Source organism: Oncorhynchus kisutch, unplaced genomic scaffold (genome assembly GCF_002021735.2).
Source record: "Oncorhynchus kisutch isolate 150728-3 unplaced genomic scaffold, Okis_V2 Okis02a-Okis13b_hom, whole genome shotgun sequence".
Lineage (NCBI taxonomy): Eukaryota > Metazoa > Chordata > Actinopteri > Salmoniformes > Salmonidae > Oncorhynchus > Oncorhynchus kisutch.
The window spans coordinates 11143222-11163103 of NW_022261979.1; the positions used below are offsets into that span (position 1 = coordinate 11143222).

A 19882-nucleotide genomic window follows, 5' to 3' on the forward strand; every position below is an offset into this window, starting at 1 on the left:
CCTGCTGTAGACTGGGACCTAGAGAACCTGCTGTAGACTGGGACCTAGAGAACCTGCTGTAGACTGGGACCTAGAGAACCTGCTGTAGACTGGGACAGAGAGAACCTGCTGTAGACTGGGACCTAGAGAACCTGCTGTAGACTGGGACCTAGAGAACCTGCTGTAGACTGGGACCTAGAGAACCTGCTGTAGACTGGGACCTAGAGAACCTGCTGTAGACTGGGACCTAGAGAACCTGCTGTTGACTGGGACAGAGAGAACCTGCTGTAGACTGGGACCTAGAGAACCTGCTGTAGACTGGGACCTAGAGAACCTGCTGTAGACTGGGACCTAGAGAACCTGCTGTAGACTGGGACCTAGAGAACCTGCTGTAGACTGGGATCTAGAGAACCTGCTGTAGACTGGGACAGAGAGAACCTGCTGTAGACTGGGACCTAGAGAACCTGCTGTAGACTGGGACAGAGAGAACCTGCTGTAGACTGGGACCTAGAGAACCTGCTGTAGACTGGGACCTAGAGAACCTGCTGTAGACTGGGACAGAGAGAACCTGCTGTAGACTGGAGACAGAGAGAACCTGCTGTAGACTGGGACCTAGAGAACCTGCTGTAGACTGGGACAGAGAGAACCTGCTGTAGACTGGGACCTAGAGAACCTGCTATAGACTGGGACCTAGAGAACCTGCTGTAGACTGGGACCTAGAGAACCTGCTGTAGACTGGGACCTAGAGAACCTGCTGTAGACTGGGACCTAGAGAACCTGCTGTAGACTGGGATCTAGAGAACAACCTGCTGTAGACTGGGATCTAGAGAACAACCTGCTGTAGACTGGGATCTAGAGAACAACCTGCTGTAGACTGGGACAGAGAGAACCTGCTGTAGACTGGGACCTAGAGAACCTGCTGTAGACTGGGACAGAGAGAACCTGCTGTAGACTGGGATCTAGAGAACATGCTGTAGAATGTAGTGGAGAGTACAGCCTTAAAACTGTAAATGATATGATCTAACTAGTGTTTTCTATCTCTCCTGCTGTAGACTGGGACAGAGACAACCTGCTGTAGGATGTAGTGGAGAGTACAGCCTTAAGACTGTAAAAGGATATAATCTAACTAGTGTTTTCTATCTCTCCTGCTGTAGACTGGGACAGAGAGAACCTGCTGGAGGCCTGGATGTCTAACGCTGAGGAATGCTGCCAGCGGTCTGGGGTCCACATGCCCAGTGCTCCTCCTAGTGGGTACAACGCCTGGGACACCCTGCCGTCCCCTCGTACCCCCAGGACCACAGGCTCCTCCATCACCTCCCCTGACGAGATCAGCCTCTCCCCCGGGGACGACGATAGAACACCGGTGAGGGCAGGGAACACTTACACACTTACACACACACACACACACACACACACACACACACACACACACACACACACACACACACACACACACACACACACACACACACACACACACACACACACACACACACAGAGAAAACAGCTAAAATAAAATGTTATGGGTCACATGGTTAGCAGATGTTATTGGTCACATGGTTAGCAGATGTTATTGGTCACATGGTTAACAGATGTTATTGGTCACATGGTTAGCAGATGTTATTGGTCACATGGTTAGCAGATGTTATGGGTCACATGGTTAGCAGATGTTATGGGTCACATGGTTAACAGATGTTATGGGTCACATGGTTAGCAGATGTTATTGGTCACATGGTTAGCAGATGTTATGGGTCACATGGTTAGCAGATGTTATTGGTCACATGGTTAGCAGATGTTATTGGTCACATGGTTAACAGATGTTATTGGTCACATGGTTAGCAGATGTTATTGGTCACATGGTTAGCAGATGTTATGGGTCACATGGTTAGCAGATGTTATGGGTCACATGGTTAACAGATGTTATTGGTCACATGGTTAGCAGATGTTATTGGTCACATGGTTAGCAGATGTTATGGGTCACATGGTTAGCAGATGTTATGGGTCACATGGTTAGCAGATGTTATGGATCACATGGTTAGCAGATGTTATGGGTCACATGGTTAGCAGATGTTATGGGTCACATGGTTAGCAGATGTTATTGGTCACATGGTTAGCAGATGTTATGGGTCACATGGTTAGCAGATGTTATGGGTCACATGGTTAGCAGATGTTACGTGTCAAATGGTTAGCAGATGTTATGGGTCACATGGTTAGCAGATGTTATTGGTCACATGGTTAGCAGATGTTATTGGTCACATGGTTAGCAGATGTTATGGGTCACATGGTTAGCAGATGTTATGGGTCACATGGTTAGCAGATGTTATTGGTCACATGGTTAGCAGATGTTATGGGTCACATGGTTAGCAGATGTTATTGGTCACATGGTTAGCAGATGTTATTGGTCACATGGTTAGCAGATGTTATTGGTCACATGGTTAGCAGATGTTATTGGTCACATGGTTAGCAGATGTTATGGGTCACATGGTTAGCAGATGTTATTGATCACATACACATGGTTAGCAGATGTTATTGGTCACATACACATGGTTAGCAGATGTTATTGGTCACATGGTTAACAGATGTTATTGGTCACATACACATGGTTAGCAGATGTTATTGGTCACATGGTTAGCAGATGTTATTGGTCACATGGTTAGCAGATGTTATTGGTCACATGGTTAGCAGATGTTATTGGTCACATGGTTAGCAGATGTTAGTGGTCACATGGTTAGCAGATGTTATTGGTCACATGGTTAGCAGATGTTATTGGTCACATGGTTAACAGATGTTATTGGTCACATACACATGGTTAGCAGATGTTATTGGTCACATACACATGGTTAGCAGATGTTATTGGTCACATACAGGTGTTTAACAGATGTTATTGCATGTGTAGTGAAATGCTTGTGTTTCTAGCTCCGACAGCGTAGTAATATCTAACTAGTAATATCTAACTAGTAATATCTAACTAGTAATATCTAACAGTTTCACAACACGTACCCAAAATCAATCTATTTAAGGATTGGGATTAAGAATAGATATACATATGTCAACACACACACACACACACACACACACACACACACACACACACACACACACACACACACACACACACACACACACACACACACTGGTGCCTATAGATTTAATCTAATCAAAGACTGGGGTGCATCTCAATAGTGTAGAGTGGCTTCCTTTCCTCTGTTATCTCTGGTGAAAAGGAGACTCACTCCCAGTTTCATGTGTCGGAGACAAGGAAAGGAAGCCGTGAGTCAGTATTGAGACTCACTCCCAGTTTCATGTGTCGGAGACAAGGAAAGGAAGCCGTGAGACAGTATTGAGACTCACTCCCAGTTTCATGTGTCAGAGACAAGGAAAGGAAGCCGTGAGACAGTATTGAGACTCACTCCCAGTTTCATGTGTCAGAGACAAGGAAAGGAAGCCGTGAGTCAGTATTGAGACTCACTCCCAGTTTCACGTGTCAGAGACAAGGAAAGGAAGCCGTGAACCAGTATTGAGACTCATTCCCATTTTCCTACAGAGACTCTAAGTGCTTATTGGGTTGTGTCATGAATCTGTCAGACAACCACGATTTTAGAGAAAATCACATATCATCTCTTGGACAGGAAACTGAACTAAATCAGACGTTATAAGCCGAAAAGTCCTGAACCTAACTGTTAGGCTACATACTTTGTTGATTGACCAATTCTCTGCTCAAGGGTCCTTTCTGAAGGTTTCAGTAGATGGGATTACAAGCTTTTTCTTTCAGGGATCAATAGAGTCGTTGTTGAATTCCAGTGGGGTGCCTCACAGTCCATTGTTCCTCTTCAGACCTCTACAACAAGGCAGCAGTGTGTGGAGTAGATCAGGCCTGGGCAAAATGCATTGTATTTTAATGAAATAGACATGTTTATTCACAATATATGACGACGATCTTCTCGGTTGTTCTCCACTATCACAGATGGGTCGAGTCTAAAATGTGTATTGGTTAATAAGAACACTGTTACACTGTAGCCACATCCTCAAACGTATCCAATCAGGATATTTGTGGGTTTTTAAAAATGTAATTTGTACTAAACAGAATGTATAATATTGCCTGTCATTCTATCAGTCTTGTGTTGTTTCTCTTCTCCTGATGCTCTGACAATCTAAGCAGCTATTTAATGTGTTGTTTCTCTTCTCCTGATGCTCTGACAATCTAAGCAGCTATTTCATGTGTTGTTTCTCTTCTCCTGATGCTCTGACAATCTAAGCAGCTATTTAATGTGTTGTTTCTCTTCTCCTGATGCTCTGACAATCTAAGCAGCTATTTCATGTGTTGTTTCTCTTCTCCTGATGCTCTGACAATCTAAGCAGCTATTTCATGTGTGTTTTAGTTTTGTCATTTATTTTGCTGTAAAATAGACTTTTGTAATTCCTGTCAAATTCCTGTCATTCTTCCGTCTTGTGTTGTTCTCCCTGGGCCTTTTATTTAGAAAAAAAGTTAATTGAACTGTTTTTAATTGATTTAGATTGTCTAAACATTGTCTAAACATATCGAAGCATATCGAAGCAGCTATTAAGACCATGTGAGCTGGGCCTCCCTGAAGATGAATGGCACTATGTTAATACAATCAATCAATCAATCAATCATATCAATTGATCTGTAAGCATTTACATTGTGTTCTTGTCCCTGTCTCTCTGACAGTGTGGTATCTGTATGTGCCCCCTCTCTATCTTCGAGGAACCGGTTGACATGTCATGTGGTCACGAGTTCTGCCGAGCCTGCTGGGAAGGGTGAGCTTATTTCCTTCCATAAAACAATGGCTTGGGTCCCAATTGGCACCTTCTATTCCCTACGTAGTGCACTACTTTTGACCAGTGCCCTGTTGTAATGAAGGGCACTACATGGGGAATAGGGTGCCGTTTGGGATGCAGGTAGTTTATCTCTGGGGTTTCTTCATTGATTTTAACGTAGTTGTTTTTTTCTGGGTCTAAGTGTGATGAACTGGGGGAAGATAAACCACTAGTGGGATACTTAACTCTAAATGCCTGTCTGTCTGTCTGTCTCTCTGTCTGTCTGTCTCTCTCTCTTTCTCTCTCTGTCTGTTTGTCGCTGTTTGTCTCTCTGTCTGTCTCTGTCTGTTTGTCTGTCTCTGTCTGTCTCTCTCTCTCTCTCTGTCTGTCTCTGTCTGTCTGTCTCTCTCTGTCTCTCTCTCTCTGTCTCTCTCTCTCTGTCTGTCTCTGTCTGTCTGTCTCTGTTTGTCTGTCTCTCTCTCTCTGTCTGTCTCTCTCTCTGTCTGTCTCTCTCTCTGTCTGTCTCTCTCTCTGTCTGTCTGTCTCTGTCTGTCTCTGTCTGTCTCTGTTTGTCTCTGTTTGTCTCTCTCTCTCTCTTTCAATTCAATTCAATTCAATTCAAGGGCTTTATTGGCAAGGGAAACATGTGTTAACATTGCCAAAGCAAGTGAGGTAGATAATATATAAAGTGAATATCTCTATCTCTCTATCTCTCTGTCTCTGTGTCTGTCTGTCTCCCTCTGTCTGTCTCTCTCTGTCTGTCTGTCGCTGTCTCTCTGTCTCTGTGTGTCAGGTTTCTGAATCTGAAGATTCAGGAAGGGGAGGCTCACAACATCTTCTGCCCGGCGCACGACTGCTTCCAGCTGGTTCCTGTGGAGGTCATAGAGAGTGTCGTCTCCAGAGAGATGGACAAGCGCTACCTGCAGTTCGACATCAAGGTACACACACACACACAGAGGTACACACACACAGTGGTACACAGCAGGTGGTGCCGGCCCCAACAGCAGGCGGTGCCGGCCCCAACAGCATTATGTGCCGGCCCCAACAGCAGGCGGTGCCGGCCCTAACAGCTGGCGGTGCCGGCCCCGGCCCCAACAGCAGGCGGTGCCGGCCCCAACAGCAGGCGGTGCCGGCCCCAACAGCAGGCGGTGCCGGCCCCAACAGCAGGCGGTGCCGGCCTCAACAGCATTATGTGCCGGCCCCAACAGCAGGCGGTGCCGGCCCCAACAGCAGGCGGTGCCGGCCCCAACAGCTGGCGGTGCCGGCCCCAACAGCTGGCGGTGCCGGCCCCAACAGCAGGCGGTGCCGGCCCCAACAGCAGGCGGTGCCGGCCCCAACAGCAGGCGGTGCCGGCCCCAACAGCAGTATGTGCCGGCCCCAACAGCAGGCGGTGCCGGCCCCAACAGCAGGCGGTGCCGGCCCCAACAGCAGGCGTTGCTGTAATGATCCCCGCAGTCCTAAGTGGCACAGATGTTGCAGTTTTAGATGTTCCAAAACACTGCTCTCTCTTCCTCAGTCCTGTAGCTAAATATCGATACTGTATTCATGTGTTTTTAAAAACATGTTCTTTCCCCCAGGCGTTTGTGGAGAACAACCCAGCTATCCGCTGGTGTCCCAAGGCGGGCTGTGAGCGGGCGGTGCGTCTCTCATCCCGGGGTCCAGGTAGCAGCTCCTCGGACCCGTTCAGTCTACCTCTCCTCAGAGCGCCCGCTGTGGACTGTGGCAAGGGACACGTGTTCTGTTGGTCAGTTCTACTCTCATACGTATGGAATCATGTAGTAAGCAAAAATTTTTTGTTGTTTTCTATATATTTGATATATATATTCTATATATTTGATATTTGAGATTCTTCAAAGTAAGCCACCCTTTGCACACTCCATAAAGCAGGGCTTGCCATTAAATTAATATTCTAGGACATTCTACACACATCATTTTGATGTCTTTACTATTATTATACAATGTAGAAAATGTGTGTCCCAAACGTTTGACTGGTACTGTAGGTATGTACGGCAGGACCAAATCAGAGACATTGGTAGGAGCAGATCCAAAAACCTTTATCACCTTGATATCAGCTACTAGCCTTAACAGGAAGACGGTATCAAAAATACATGTAGGAGTGTTTTTATTCTCCTCATTCAGGTTGGAGAAGTAGGCTGATCAGGCAGCAGTAAGGGCTCTTCGATACTGCACGGTACTGTCTTTCCAAGCTAGTCGGAACACTTCCTGTTTGGTGGAGCAGCAGTGAGGTCTTTTCCATACTGCACGGTACTGTCTTTCCAAGCTAGTCGGAAGACTTCCTGTTTGGTGGAGCAGCAGTGAGGTCTTTTCCATACTGCACGGTACTGTCTTTCCAAGCTAGTCGGAAGACTTCCTGTTTGGTGGAGCAGCAGTAAGGGCTCTTCGATACTGCACGGTACGGCCTTTCCAAGCTAGTCGGAACACTTCCTGTTTGGTGGAGCAGCATTGAGGTCTTTTCCATACTGCACGGTACTGTCTTTCCAAGCTAGTCGGAACACTTCCTGTTTGGTGGAGCAGCAGTGAGGTCTTTTCCATACTGCACGGTACTGTCTTTCCAAGCTAGTCGGAAGACTTCCTGTTTGGTGGAGCAGCAGTGAGGTCTTTTCCATACTGCACGGTACGGCCTTTCCAAGCTAGTCGGAACACTTCCTGTTTGGTGGAGCAGCAGTGAGGTCTTTTCCATACTGCACGGTACTGTCTTTCCAAGCTAGTCGGAAGACTTCCTGTTTGGTGGAGCAGCAGTGAGGTCTTTTCCATACTGCACGGTACTGTCTTTCCAAGCTAGTCGGAACACTTCCTGTTTGGTGGAGCAGCAGTGAGGTCTTTTCCATACTGCACGGTACTGTCTTTCCAAGCTAGTCGGAACACTTCCTGTTTGGTGGAGCAGCAATGAGGTCTTTTCCATACTGCACGGTACTGTCTTTCCAAGCTAGTCGGAACACTTCCAGTTTGGTGGAGCGCCATTTTCCATTCCAATTTTCTAGAAGCTTGCTTCAGGACTCGGGTATTTTCTGTGTACCAGGGATCTAGTTTCTTTGCGAGGTTAACTTTAGATCCTCGGTTAGATGGTTATCAGATTTTTGTACTCCGGCGTCCTTGGGTGGGTGGAGGGAGTCTGGAAGGGCATCTAGGAATTCTCAAGACATTCTTTGGGTTGTCTGAGAATTTATATTGTGGCTTTTGATAGTCCTTGGTTGGGGTCTAAGCAAAATATTTTGTTGCAAATGTAATAAGATGGTTGTCTGATAGTCCAGGATAAAGCTGAATCAGGAAAGTTAAGACTGGGGTTGGATTGAAAACCTACAGGAGGGTATCACTCCAGGACCAGGGTTGGGAGAGAGCCCTGTCCTATCAGATATCCGAGCAACATGTTTATCTAGCCGGCTAGCTAGCATAGTAGCTAATAACGCCACAGATGAAACTGACTGGGGTTGGATTGAAAACCTACAAGAGGGTATCACTCCAGGACCAGGGTTGGGAGAGAGCCCTGTCCTCTCAGATATCCGAGCAACATGTTTATCTAGCCGGCTAGCTAGCATAGTAGCTAATAACGCCACAGATGAAAGGGTTAGTTATCATAATCTTTGATAGTAACTAATATTGCTCGTTAGATTACACCACTACAGCCACGTTGATGTTAATTGGGGCCTGTTCATAGCGTTTAAAATATATATATATTCAGGTAACTGCCAAAATAAAGGAAACACGAACATAATGTGTTTTAATTGGGCGTTGGGCACCAGCCTCCAGAACACCTTCAATGAGCCTTGGCAGAGATTCTATAAGTGTCTTACAGTCTTGTTAGTACACAGAGATGTTTGATTCTGCATTCTATCCTGTCTAGTGATTAGATTAGATGAGTGGTATGAACAGTCTTCTTAGAACACAGAGATGCTTGATTCTGCATTCTATCCTGTCTAGTCATTAGATTAGATGAGTGGTATGAACAGTCTTCTTAGAACACAGAGATGTTTGATTCTGCATTCTATCCTGTCTAGTCATTAGATTAGATGAGTGGTATGAACAGTCTTCTTAGAACACAGAGATGTTTGATTCTGCATTCTATCCTGTCTAGTCATTAGATTAGATGAGTGGTATGAACAGTCTTCTTAGAACACAGAGATGTTTGATTCTGCATTCTATCCTGTCTAGTCATTAGATTAGATGAGTGGTATGAACAGTCTTCTTAGAACACAGAGATGTTTGATTCTGCATTCTATCCTGTCTAGTCATTAGATTAGATGAGTGGTATGAACAGTCTTCTTAGAACACAGAGATGTTTGATTCTGCATTCTATTGTCTACCCCTTTCATGTCTGTGGTAGTCTTGAGGAATGCATAGGATGTGTTTCCCAGACAGAACATAAATAGACAGTATGATATGTCTGGAGGGTGAACTCATCCGTCTTTCTGTCTGTCTCCAGGGAGTGCCAGGGAGAAGCCCATGAACCATGCGACTGCCAGACATGGAAGATGTGGCTGGCTGAAGTGACTGAGATGAGACCCCAAGAATGTAAGCATCTCTACTATTAATGGGTTATAGTTTTCTAAAGAAAACCCAGTGTACTTCTTCATGTGTTGTAAAAGATGCACAACAACAACATATTAAAAATGGCTTCTGTCCTTCATTACACATTACAACAATGTCTTTTTGACAGAAGCAGAAATGTGGAATCAGTCACAGATGCTCTATTTATGGAATGCTGATCAGTCACCCAAACGGCTTCCTACTGAGGGAGCCACAACCCTAAAAATGTTTGTTTCCTGTGTGATGATATGGACAAGTTTCCTTCAGAAATCATATCATCTCTCAAAAACAAATCCAGCTGTATCCAAGTCACTGCTGCTAGGCTTGATATCTGCCACCCATTGATGGACCGTTCAACTTCCTGGACTCCAATCCTTGCCCGTGTCTCAAATGCCACCTGATTCCCTTCATAGTACACTACTTTTGACTTCAGCCCTATATAGGGAATAGGGTGCAATTTGGGGCTCAGTCCTGCTCACCTCACCACTTCAGACGCTAGCTGCAGGCAACACCAGGTTTCAGACGCTAGCTACAGACAACACCAGGTTTCAGACGCTAGCTACAGACAACACCAGGTTTCAGACACTAGCTACAGGCAACACCAGGTTTCAGATGCTAGCCACAGGCAACACCAGGTTCAGGACGCTAGCTACAGACAACACCAGGTTTCAGACACTAGCTACAGACAACACCAGGTTCAGGACGCTAGCTACAGGCAACACCAGGTTTCAGACACTAGCCACAGGCAACACCAGGTTCAGGACGCTAGCTACAGACAACACCAGGTTTCAGACGCTAGCTACAGGCAACACCAGGTTTCAGACGCTAGCTACAGGCAACACCAGGTTTCAGACGCTAGCTACAGGCAACACCAGGTTTCAGACGCTAGCTACAGGCAACACCAGGTTTCAGACGCTAGCTACAGACAACACCAGGTTTCAGACGCTAGCCACAGGCAACACCAGGTTCAGGACGCTAGCTACAGACAACACCAGGTTTCAGACGCTAGCTACAGTCAACACCAGGTTTCAGACGCTAGCTACAGTCAACACCAGGTTTCAGATGCTAGCTGCAGGCAACACCAGGTTTCAGATGCTAGCTACAGACAATACCAGGTTTCAGACGCTAGCTACAGGCAACACCAGGTTTCAGACGCTAGCTACAGGCAACACCAGGTTTCAGACGCTAGCTACAGGCAACACCAGGTTTCAGACGCTAGCCACAGGCAACACCAGGTTTCAGACGCCAGCTACAGGCAACACCAGGTTTCAGACGCTAGCTACAGGCGACACCAGGTTTCAGGCAGGAATAAAAGGCATTGTTGTGCTTTGAAACCAGTTTCCCTGGGTGCTTTTGTTCAGGTTTTAAAAGCTATCGCGGTTCCATTCTGTTCAGTCAGTGATTTTTCTCAAAAGTTACCCTTTTCCCTACATAGGGCTCTGGTCAAAAGTAGTAGACTATGTGTCCTATGCACCTTGGTCAAAAGTAGTGTACTACATAGGGAATAGGGTGCCAATTAGGATGCCTTCCAGAGAATAAAGACGCAGTGTTCCAAAAGCAGCGATTACCGTCAGGTTGAAATGGGCTATTAGAGAGAACACACACACACACACACACACACACACCCCACACACACACACCACACACACACACCACACACACACACACACACACACACACACACACACACACACACACACACACACACACACACACACACACACACACACACACACACACACACACTCTGTAGGTTGTAGGAATGCCGTGGAATGAGTCGTGACCAGTTAGCTGTCTGTTGTGTTGTTGTCTTTCCCCCTGGGAAGTGGCTGGTGTGAGTGAAGCCTATGAAGACGCAGCCAACTGCTTGTGGTTACTGTCAAACGCCAAACCCTGCGCCAACTGCAAGTCTCCTATTCAGAAGAACGAAGGCTGCAACCACATGCAGTGTGCTAAGGTAGGTAGACCAACAGTGTCTTGGACATCGGGTACCAAATGGCACCCTACTCCCTATATAGTGCACTGCTTTTGACCAGAGTCTATGGGGCCCTAGTCAGAAGTAGTGCACTAAATAGGGAATAGGGAGCCATTTGGGAGGTAACCAGGATATCTATCTGAGGAATGTTATAATTAAGCAATAAGGTCTGAGGGGGTGTGGTATATGGCCAATATACCACGACTAAGGGCTGTTCTTAAGCACGATGCAACGTGGAGTGCCTGGATAAAGCCTTTAGCTCTGGTATATTGGCCATATATCACTAACCCCCGAGGTGCCTTATTGCTTAATTATAAACTGGTTACCAACTTAATTAGAGCACATACCCGTGGTATACGGTCTGATGTAGAACGACCGTCAGCCAATCAGCATTCATGGCTGGAACCACCCAGTTTATAATGTTAGATACTCCAGGGAATGTATTTGAGGACCTAGAGTTATCTGGAAAATGCTGTTTTGTTATTGTCAGGGGAAAAGTAGGGCAACTCTCTGATGGTGTGGAGCTCTAAGGGTCTAATCACATTCAACCCTTCTGAAACTCGGATCTCTCTTTTGTATACAGGGCTTTCTGAAAGTATTCAGGCCCCTTGACTTCTTCCACATTTTTTGTTACATTACAGCCTTATTCTAAAATGGATTACATTTATTTTTTCCCTCATCAATCTACACGCAATACCCCATAATGACATCACAATACCCAATAATGACATCACAATACCCCATAATGACATCACAATACCCCATAATGACATCACAATACCCCATAATTGACCAAGCAAAAAAAACAAGATTCTTCCTAGCGCTGGCTGTCTGGCCAAACTGAGGAATCAGGGGAGAAGGGCCTTGGTCAGGGAGGTGACCTTGAACCCGATGGTCCCTCTGACAGGGCTCCAGAGTTCCTCTATGGAGATGGGAGAATCTTCCAGAAGGACAACCATCTCGGCAGCACTCCACCAATCAGGCCTTTATGGTAGTGGCCAGATGGAAGCCACTCCTCAGTAAAAGGCACATCACAGCCAGCTTGGAGTTTGCCAAAAGGCACCTAAAGGACTCTCAGACCATGAGAAACAAGATTCTCTGGTCTGATGAAACCAAGATTGCTCTTTGGCCTGAATGCCAAGCTTCACGTCTGGAGGAAACCTGGCACCATCCCAACATTAAAGCGCTGTTTTACAGTGGCAGAGACTGGGAGACTAGTCAGGATCAAGGGAAAGATGAACAGAGCAAAGTACAGAGAGATCCTTGAGGAAAACCTGCTCCAGAGCGCTTAGGACCTCAGACTGGGTCGAAGGTTCACCTTCCAACAGGACAGCATCCCTAAGCACAAAGACAACGCATGAGTGGCTTCGGGACCAGTCTCTGAATGTCCTTGAGTGGCCCAGCCAGAGCCTGGACTTGAACCCGATCTAACATCTCTGGAGAGACCTGAAAATAGCTGTGCAGCGACGCTCCTCATCCATGAATGGGTATGTTGAGAGTAGAGAGACACGGGCCTTTGGGGACTGTCGTCAGCTCTGTACTAGCCTGAGGGCTGTAGTGACAGGCCTGTTGTCCTACATGATGTTGTAGTTCTGTAGTGACAGGCCTGTTGTCCTACATGATGTTGTAGTGACAGGCCTGTTGTCCTACATGATGCTGTAGTGACAGGTCTGTTGTCCTACATGATGTTGTAGTGCTGTAGTGACAGGTCTGTTGTCCTACATGATGTTGTAGTGACAGGTCTGTTGTACTACATGATGTTGTAGTGACAGGCCTGTTGTCCTAAGTGGTGTTGTAGTGACAGGCTTGTTGTCCTACATGATGTTGTAGTGACAGGTCTGTTGTACTACATGATGTTGTAGTGACAGGTCTGTTGTACTACATGATGCTGTAGTGACAGGTCTGTTGTCCTACATGATGTTGTAGTGACAGGTCTGTTGTACTACATGATGATGTAGGGCTGTAGTGACAGGTCTGTTGTCCTACATGATGTTGTAGTGACAGGTCTGTTGTACTACATGATGCTGTAGTGACAGGTCTGTTGTACTACATGATGCTGTAGTGACAGGTCTGTTGTACTACATGATGCTGTAGTGACAGGTCTGTTGTACTACATGATGCTGTAGTGACAGGTCTGTTGTACTACATGATGCTGTAGTGACAGGTCTGTTGTACTACATGATGCTGTAGTGACAGGTCTGTTGTACTACATGATGCTGTAGTGACAGGTCTGTTGTACTACATGATGCTGTAGTGACAGGTCTGTTGTACTACATGATGTTGTCGTTCTCTCTCTCTCTCTGTTACTCTCTCCTCTCTTCCTCTCTCTCTCTGTCTCTCTCTCTCTGTTAAAATCTCCTCTACTCTCTCTCTCTTTGTTACGCTCTCCTCCACTCTCTCTCACTCTCTCTTCTCTCTCTCTCTCTGTTACTCTCTCTCTTCTCTCTCTGTCAGTCACTATATACTATAGATTATCTTGAGTGCCATCCAAGTCCTGTCTCCTCAGGACAACAGTGTTTTCAGCAGTTGGCTTTGTGTTTTAGTTTCCTTTTTACATCGTCACCACACAGCCAGCGAAGCCGTGTTTCTAGTTGGAGTCACCGAGGGCTGAATAAGACTGTAAATCATGTTGAAAGGTGGTAGAGTTCGGTGGTTTTACCTCTAGACGGGACATTTCCTCTCAGATGGATAGATCTGTATGCAGTGTGTAAACGGATGGAGTGACTCCCTGGTGGCAGATCAAGAGAACACATAGAGGACCGTTGATTAGTTTTAAACCACAGGGGGAAAACTCTTGTTCAGTCCGCGTTCCAGCAACCTCTTCAGGCCAGCTACCCAGCCACAGACTGTCTTTGGCCGGCTCCCTTATGGGTCCCAGGCTTTAGAGGTTAGGGCCTTGGTATTTCCTGTTACTGACTTTAGTCATGCCAGAGGTTAGGGCCTTGGTATGTCCTGCTACTGACCTTTAGCCATGCCAGAGGTTAGGGCCTAGTCATGCCAGAGGTTAGGGCCTTGGTATTTCCTGCTACTGACCTTTAGTCATGCCAGAGGTTAGGGCCTTGGTATTTCATGCTACTGACTGACTACCTTCAGTCATACCAGAGGTTAGGGCCTTGGTATTTCCTGCTACTGACATTTAGCCATGCCAGAGGTTTGGGCCTTGGTATTTCCTGCTACTGACTGACTACCTTTAGTCATGCCAGAGGTTAGGGCCTTGGTATTTCCTGCTACTGACTGACTACCTTTAGTCATGCCAGAGGTTAGGGCCTTGGTATGTCCTGCTACTGACTGACTACCTCCTCTTCCCTCTTCCCTCTCTGCAGTGTAAGTATGACTTCTGCTGGATCTGTCTGGAGGAATGGAAGAAACACAGCTCTTCTACTGGAGGTTACTACCGCTGTACCCGCTATGAGGTCATCAACCAGGTGGAGGAGCAGAACAAAGACATGACTGTGGAGGTGTGGAATAAACACACACACACACACACACACACACACACACACACACACACACACACACACACACACACACACACACACACACACACACACACACACACACACACACACACACACACACAGACACAGACACATACTCCTCACTCACTCTTTCACTCACTCTTTCACTCACTCTTTCACTCACTCTTTCACTCACTCTTTCACTCACTCACTCTTTCACTCACTCTTTCACTCACTCTTTCACTCACTCACTCTTTCACTCACTCTTTCACTCACTCTTTCACTCACTCTTTCACTCACTCACTCACTCACTCACTCACTCACTCTTTCACTCACTCTCTCACTCACTCTATGCTTCAGAGAGAAACTCTGTGACAGTGCACCTCCATCGCAAGATGCCCAGAGGGTCATCAACATGTTGTTAATGTACTTCTGCAGTGCACCTTTGTCCTGTGTTATATTGCTGTACTCCACTCACCAAGACCAGCCCTGCCAGAGAGAGATGTACTTCTGCACCTTTGTCCTGTGTTATATTGCTGTACTCCACTCACCAAGACCAGCCCTGCCAGAGAGAGTTGAGAGACTGGAGGCAATAAGAATCGGTTGTTTTGTCATTGCTGGCAGAGGACACTGTGGTTGGCTGAATCGACACCCTATCTCCTATCCCTCATAGGCTCTGGTTAAAAGTAGTGCACTATATAGGGATTATGACACCCTATCACCTATCCCTCATAGGCTCTGGTTAAAAGTAGTGCACTATATAGGGATTATGACACCCTATCACCTATCCCTCATAGGCTCTGGTTAAAAGTAGTGCACTATATAGGGATTATGACACCCTATCACCTATCCCTCATAGGCTCTGGTTAAAAGTAGTGCACTATATAGGGATTATGACACCCTATCTCCTATCCCTCATAGGCTCTGGTTAAAAGTAGTGCACTATATAGGGATTATGACACCCTATCACCCTTATCCCCCATAGGCTCTGGTTAAAAGTAGTGCACTATATAGGGATTATGACACCCTATCACCCTTATCCCCCATAGGCTCTGGTTAAAAGTAGTGCGCTATATAGGTAATAGGATGCAGTTTGGGACTCACTGTGAGTCTAGAGACATGAGCGAGGTGGGGCCACATCAGGAAGACTAGAGCGAGGTGGGGCCACATCAGGAAGACTAGAGCAGGGTGGGGCCACATCAGGAAGACTAGAGCAGGGTGGGGCCACATCAGGAAGACTAGAGCAGGGTGGGGCCACATCAGGAAGACTAGAGCAGGGTGGGGCCACATCAGGAAGACTAGAGCAGGGTGGGGCCACATCAGGAAGACTAGAGCAGGGTGGGGCCACATCAGGAAGACTAGAGCAGGGTGGGGCCACATCAGGAAGACTAGAGCAGGGTGGGGCCACATCAGGAAGACTAGAGCAGGGTGGGGCCACATCAGGAAGACTAGAGCAGGGTGGGGCCACATCAGGAAGACTAGAGCAGGAGGGCCACATCGGGATTTAGACATTCAATGTTGGGCCCATACTTTTTGGACCGATTTTGTTTTCTAAATCAATTTACAGGCCCGAAATAGGGCAGTTATTTGAACATGTATAGGTCTGTTATAATTCATATAAATATATAGGTCCGTTTTAATTCATATGAATATATAGGTCCATTATAAGCTATATAAATGTATAGTGTTTAAAAATATATATATATTTTTTCTCGTCTTCTTGTCATTGCAGGCTGAGAAGAAGCACAAGGGATTCCAGGAACTGGACCGCTTCATGCACTACTACACCCGCTTCCAGAACCATGAACACAGCTACCAGGTAAATACTGGACCTGCTTCCAGAACCATGAACACAGCTACCAGGTAAATACTGGACCTGCTTCCAGAACCATGAACACAGCGACCAGGTAAGAACTGGACCTGCTTCCAGAACCACGAACACAGCTACCAGGTAAATACTGGACCTGCTTCCAGAACCATGAACACAGCGACCAGGTAAGAACTGGACCTGCTTCCAGAACCACGAACACAGCTACCTGGTAAATACTGGACCCGCTTCCAGAACCATGAACACAGCTACCAGATGAAAGGGGCTGTGGTGCGTTTTTGTAACTCCAGCCAGTTTGTATTAGGAAGTCCTGGTGTAACCTGACACCCTGTCCAGGTAAGTAGGGCAGAGATGGGTTTGTTTAACTGTCATGTAGCTTTAGGAAGTCCTGGTGTAGCCTGACAACCTGTCCAGGTAAGTAGGGCAGAGCTGTCATGTAGCTTTAGGAAGTCCTGTAGTGGGACCTTACCTTGTCTGTCCTTCTATCTAGCTGGAGCAGCGCCTGTTGAAGACCGCCAAAGACAAGATGGAACAGCTGAGCAGAGCCTTGAGTGGACGTATGTGGATATTCGCGTCATGTCAATGTTTTTTTTTCATCGTTTTGTTCCATTTTGTTTTGCAGACAGCCATTTTCAAATAAATAGACCAACACACAGACTGAAATCAGTGGAGATGTATTGAAGACACTCTTAAAGTACTTCTCTTTTTCTCTTCTCAATGTGATATGATGAGTCGGTGTGTATGAGAGCGAGAGTAATCCTGATCCGTGATCTCTTCTCTCTCAGGAGACGGAGGCCCACCTGACACTACGTTCATTGAAGATGCTGTACTGGAGCTGCTGAAGACGCGTCGCATCCTCAAGTGCTCTTACCCCTACGGCTTCTTCCTGGAGATCAAATCCACCAAGAAAGAGATTTTTGAACTTATGCAGGTACGGACGGATCTTAAGAGAGAGGATTATATAAAACATCTGAAATGTCTTGTCAAAAAAACCTACTTCCTCTTAAACACTGAGGTTTTAACCCGACTTCCTCTCAAACACTGAGGTTTTAAACCGACTTCCTCTCAAACACTGAGGTTTTAAATGTACTTCCTCTTAAACACTGAGGTTTTAAACCCGACTTCATCTCAAACACTGAGGTTTTAAACCGACTTCCTCTCAAACACTGAGGTTTTAAAACCGACTTCCTCTCAAACACTGAGGTTTTAAACCAACTTCCTCTCAAACACTGATGTTTTAAACCCGACTTCCTCTCAAACACTGAGGTTTTAAACCCGACTTCCTCTCAAACACTGAGGTTTTAAACCCGAATTCCTCTCAAACACTGAGGTTTTAAACCCGACTTCTTCTCAAACACTGAGGTTTTAAAATAACAGATCTTGTTGGGAGGAACCCTTTTTACTCTCTTCGTTAATGACTTCCTCACACGGCTGGCCCGTTCATTAGGCACGGTTAGGCGTTCACCTATGGCGGCAGATTGAAGAGGGCCCTGCTTCCTCATGGTTTAAAACTATACAACTAAGAGATACTTTGTCCTCTACAGTTTATAGACTTTTTGTTTAGCCTCTTCCTGTCTGTGTGTAGACTGACTTGGAGATGGTGACAGAGGACCTAGCTCAGAAAGTCAACCGTCCTTACCTCCGAACTCCCCGTCATAAGATCATCCGAGCGGCCTGTTTGGTGCAGCAGAAGAGACAGGAGTTCCTGGCCTCCGTCGCCCGGGGGGTGGCCCCCAGCGACTCCCCAGAGGCCCCTAGACGCAGGTGGGGGACCCCTCACAAACCCTTTCAATCCCCAAATCAATCAATTGCAGATGAAGGTCACCCCCCATTGTGTTTTCACTCGGGATGTTTTCTCGTGCAGTTGCTGTGTTCTGTTCTCTCTCTCCACTAATTGAAGTGTTTTAATAACATGACAGAATAACTGTTATTACGTTCTACTTTTTGTATTTCTAGTTTTGGAGGTGGAACGTGGGACTGGGAGTATTTGGGCTTTGCATCTCCTGAGGTAAGTAAATATCTAGCTAGCTAATGTAGTTTTGAATATCTAGCTAGCTGTTGTAGTTCTGAATATCTAGCTAGCTGTTCTAGTTCTGAATATCTAGCTAGCTGTTGTAGTTCTGAATATCTAGCTAGCTGTTGTAGTTCTGAATATCTAGCTAGCTGTTGTAGTTCTGAATATCTAGCTAGCTGTTGCAGTTCTGAATATCTAGCTAGCTGTTGCAGTTCTGAATATCCAGCTAGCTGTTGTAGTTCTGAATATCTAGCTAGCTGTTGTAGTTCTGAATATCTAGCTGGCTGTTGTAGTTCTGAATATCTAGCTAGCTGTTGTAGTTCTGAATATCTAGCTAGCTGTTGTAGTTCTGAATATCTAGCTAGCTGTTGTAGTTCCTAATATCTAGCTAGCTGTTGTAGTTCTGAATATCTAGCTAGCTGTTGTAGTTCTGAATATCTAGCTAATATCTAGCTAACTGTTGTTGTAGTTCTGAATATCTAGCTAACTGTTGTAGTTCTGAATATCTAGCTAATATCTAGCTAACTGTTGTTGTAGTTCTGAATATCTAGCTGGCTGTTGTAGTTCTCAATATCTAGCTAGCTGTTGCAGTTCTGAATATCTAGCTAGCTGTTGCAGTTCTGAATATCTAGCTAGCTGTTGTAGTTCTGAATATCTAGCTAGCTGTTATAGTTCTGAATATCTAGCTAGCTGTTGTAGTTCTGAATATCTAGCTGGCTGTTGTAGTTCTGAATATCTAGCTAGGTGTTGTAGTTCTGAATATCTAGCTAGCTGTTGTAGTTCTGAATATCTAGCTAACTGTTGTTGTATTCTGAATATCTAGCTAGGTGTTGTAGTTCTGAATATCTAGCTAGCTGTTGTAGTTCTGAATATCTAGCTAGCTGTTGTAGTTCTGAATATCTAGCTAGCTGTTGTAGTTCTGAATATCTAGCTAGCTGTTGTAGTTCTGAATATCTAGCTAGCTGTTGTAGTTCTGAATATCTAGCTAGCTGTTGTAGTTCTGAATATCTAGCTAGCTGTTGTAGTTCTGAATATCTAGCTAGCTGTTGTAGTTCTGAATATCTAGCTAGCTGTTGTAGTTCTGAATATCTAGCTAGCTGTTGTAGTTCTGAATATCTAGCTAGCTGTTGTAGTTCTGAATATCTAGCTAGCTGTTGTAGTTCTGAATATCTAGCTAGCTGTTGTAGTTCTGAATATCTAGCTAGCTGTTGTAGTTCTGAATATCGAGCTAGCTGTTGTAGTTCCGAATATCTAGCTAGCTGTTGTAGTTCTGAATATCTAGCTAACTGTTGTAGTTCTGAATA

General features: G+C 45.8%; 1 protein-coding gene across 3 annotated transcripts in view; it reads left to right on the top strand.

Annotated features, from left to right (window-relative positions):
* Positions 1 to 19882, top strand: part of LOC109882160 (ankyrin repeat and IBR domain-containing protein 1-like) — a 60403-nt gene that overhangs the window by 26719 nt on the left and 13802 nt on the right. For all 3 annotated transcript variants that reach the window (XR_004206627.1, XM_031811856.1, XM_031811857.1), the window contains exons 6-17: positions 1134 to 1342; positions 4670 to 4758; positions 5552 to 5696; positions 6336 to 6502; positions 9200 to 9288; positions 11130 to 11260; positions 14602 to 14736; positions 16469 to 16555; positions 17055 to 17121; positions 17350 to 17495; positions 18150 to 18328; positions 18521 to 18572. Coding sequence is in view for 2 of the 3 variants with exons in the window: in XM_031811856.1 (XP_031667716.1) it covers positions 1134 to 1342; positions 4670 to 4758; positions 5552 to 5696; positions 6336 to 6502; positions 9200 to 9288; positions 11130 to 11260; positions 14602 to 14736; positions 16469 to 16555; positions 17055 to 17121; positions 17350 to 17495; positions 18150 to 18328; positions 18521 to 18572 (1496 nt within the window). In the remaining variant the exon portion in view is untranslated. The remainder of the gene's footprint in view (positions 1 to 1133; positions 1343 to 4669; positions 4759 to 5551; positions 5697 to 6335; positions 6503 to 9199; positions 9289 to 11129; positions 11261 to 14601; positions 14737 to 16468; positions 16556 to 17054; positions 17122 to 17349; positions 17496 to 18149; positions 18329 to 18520; positions 18573 to 19882) is intronic.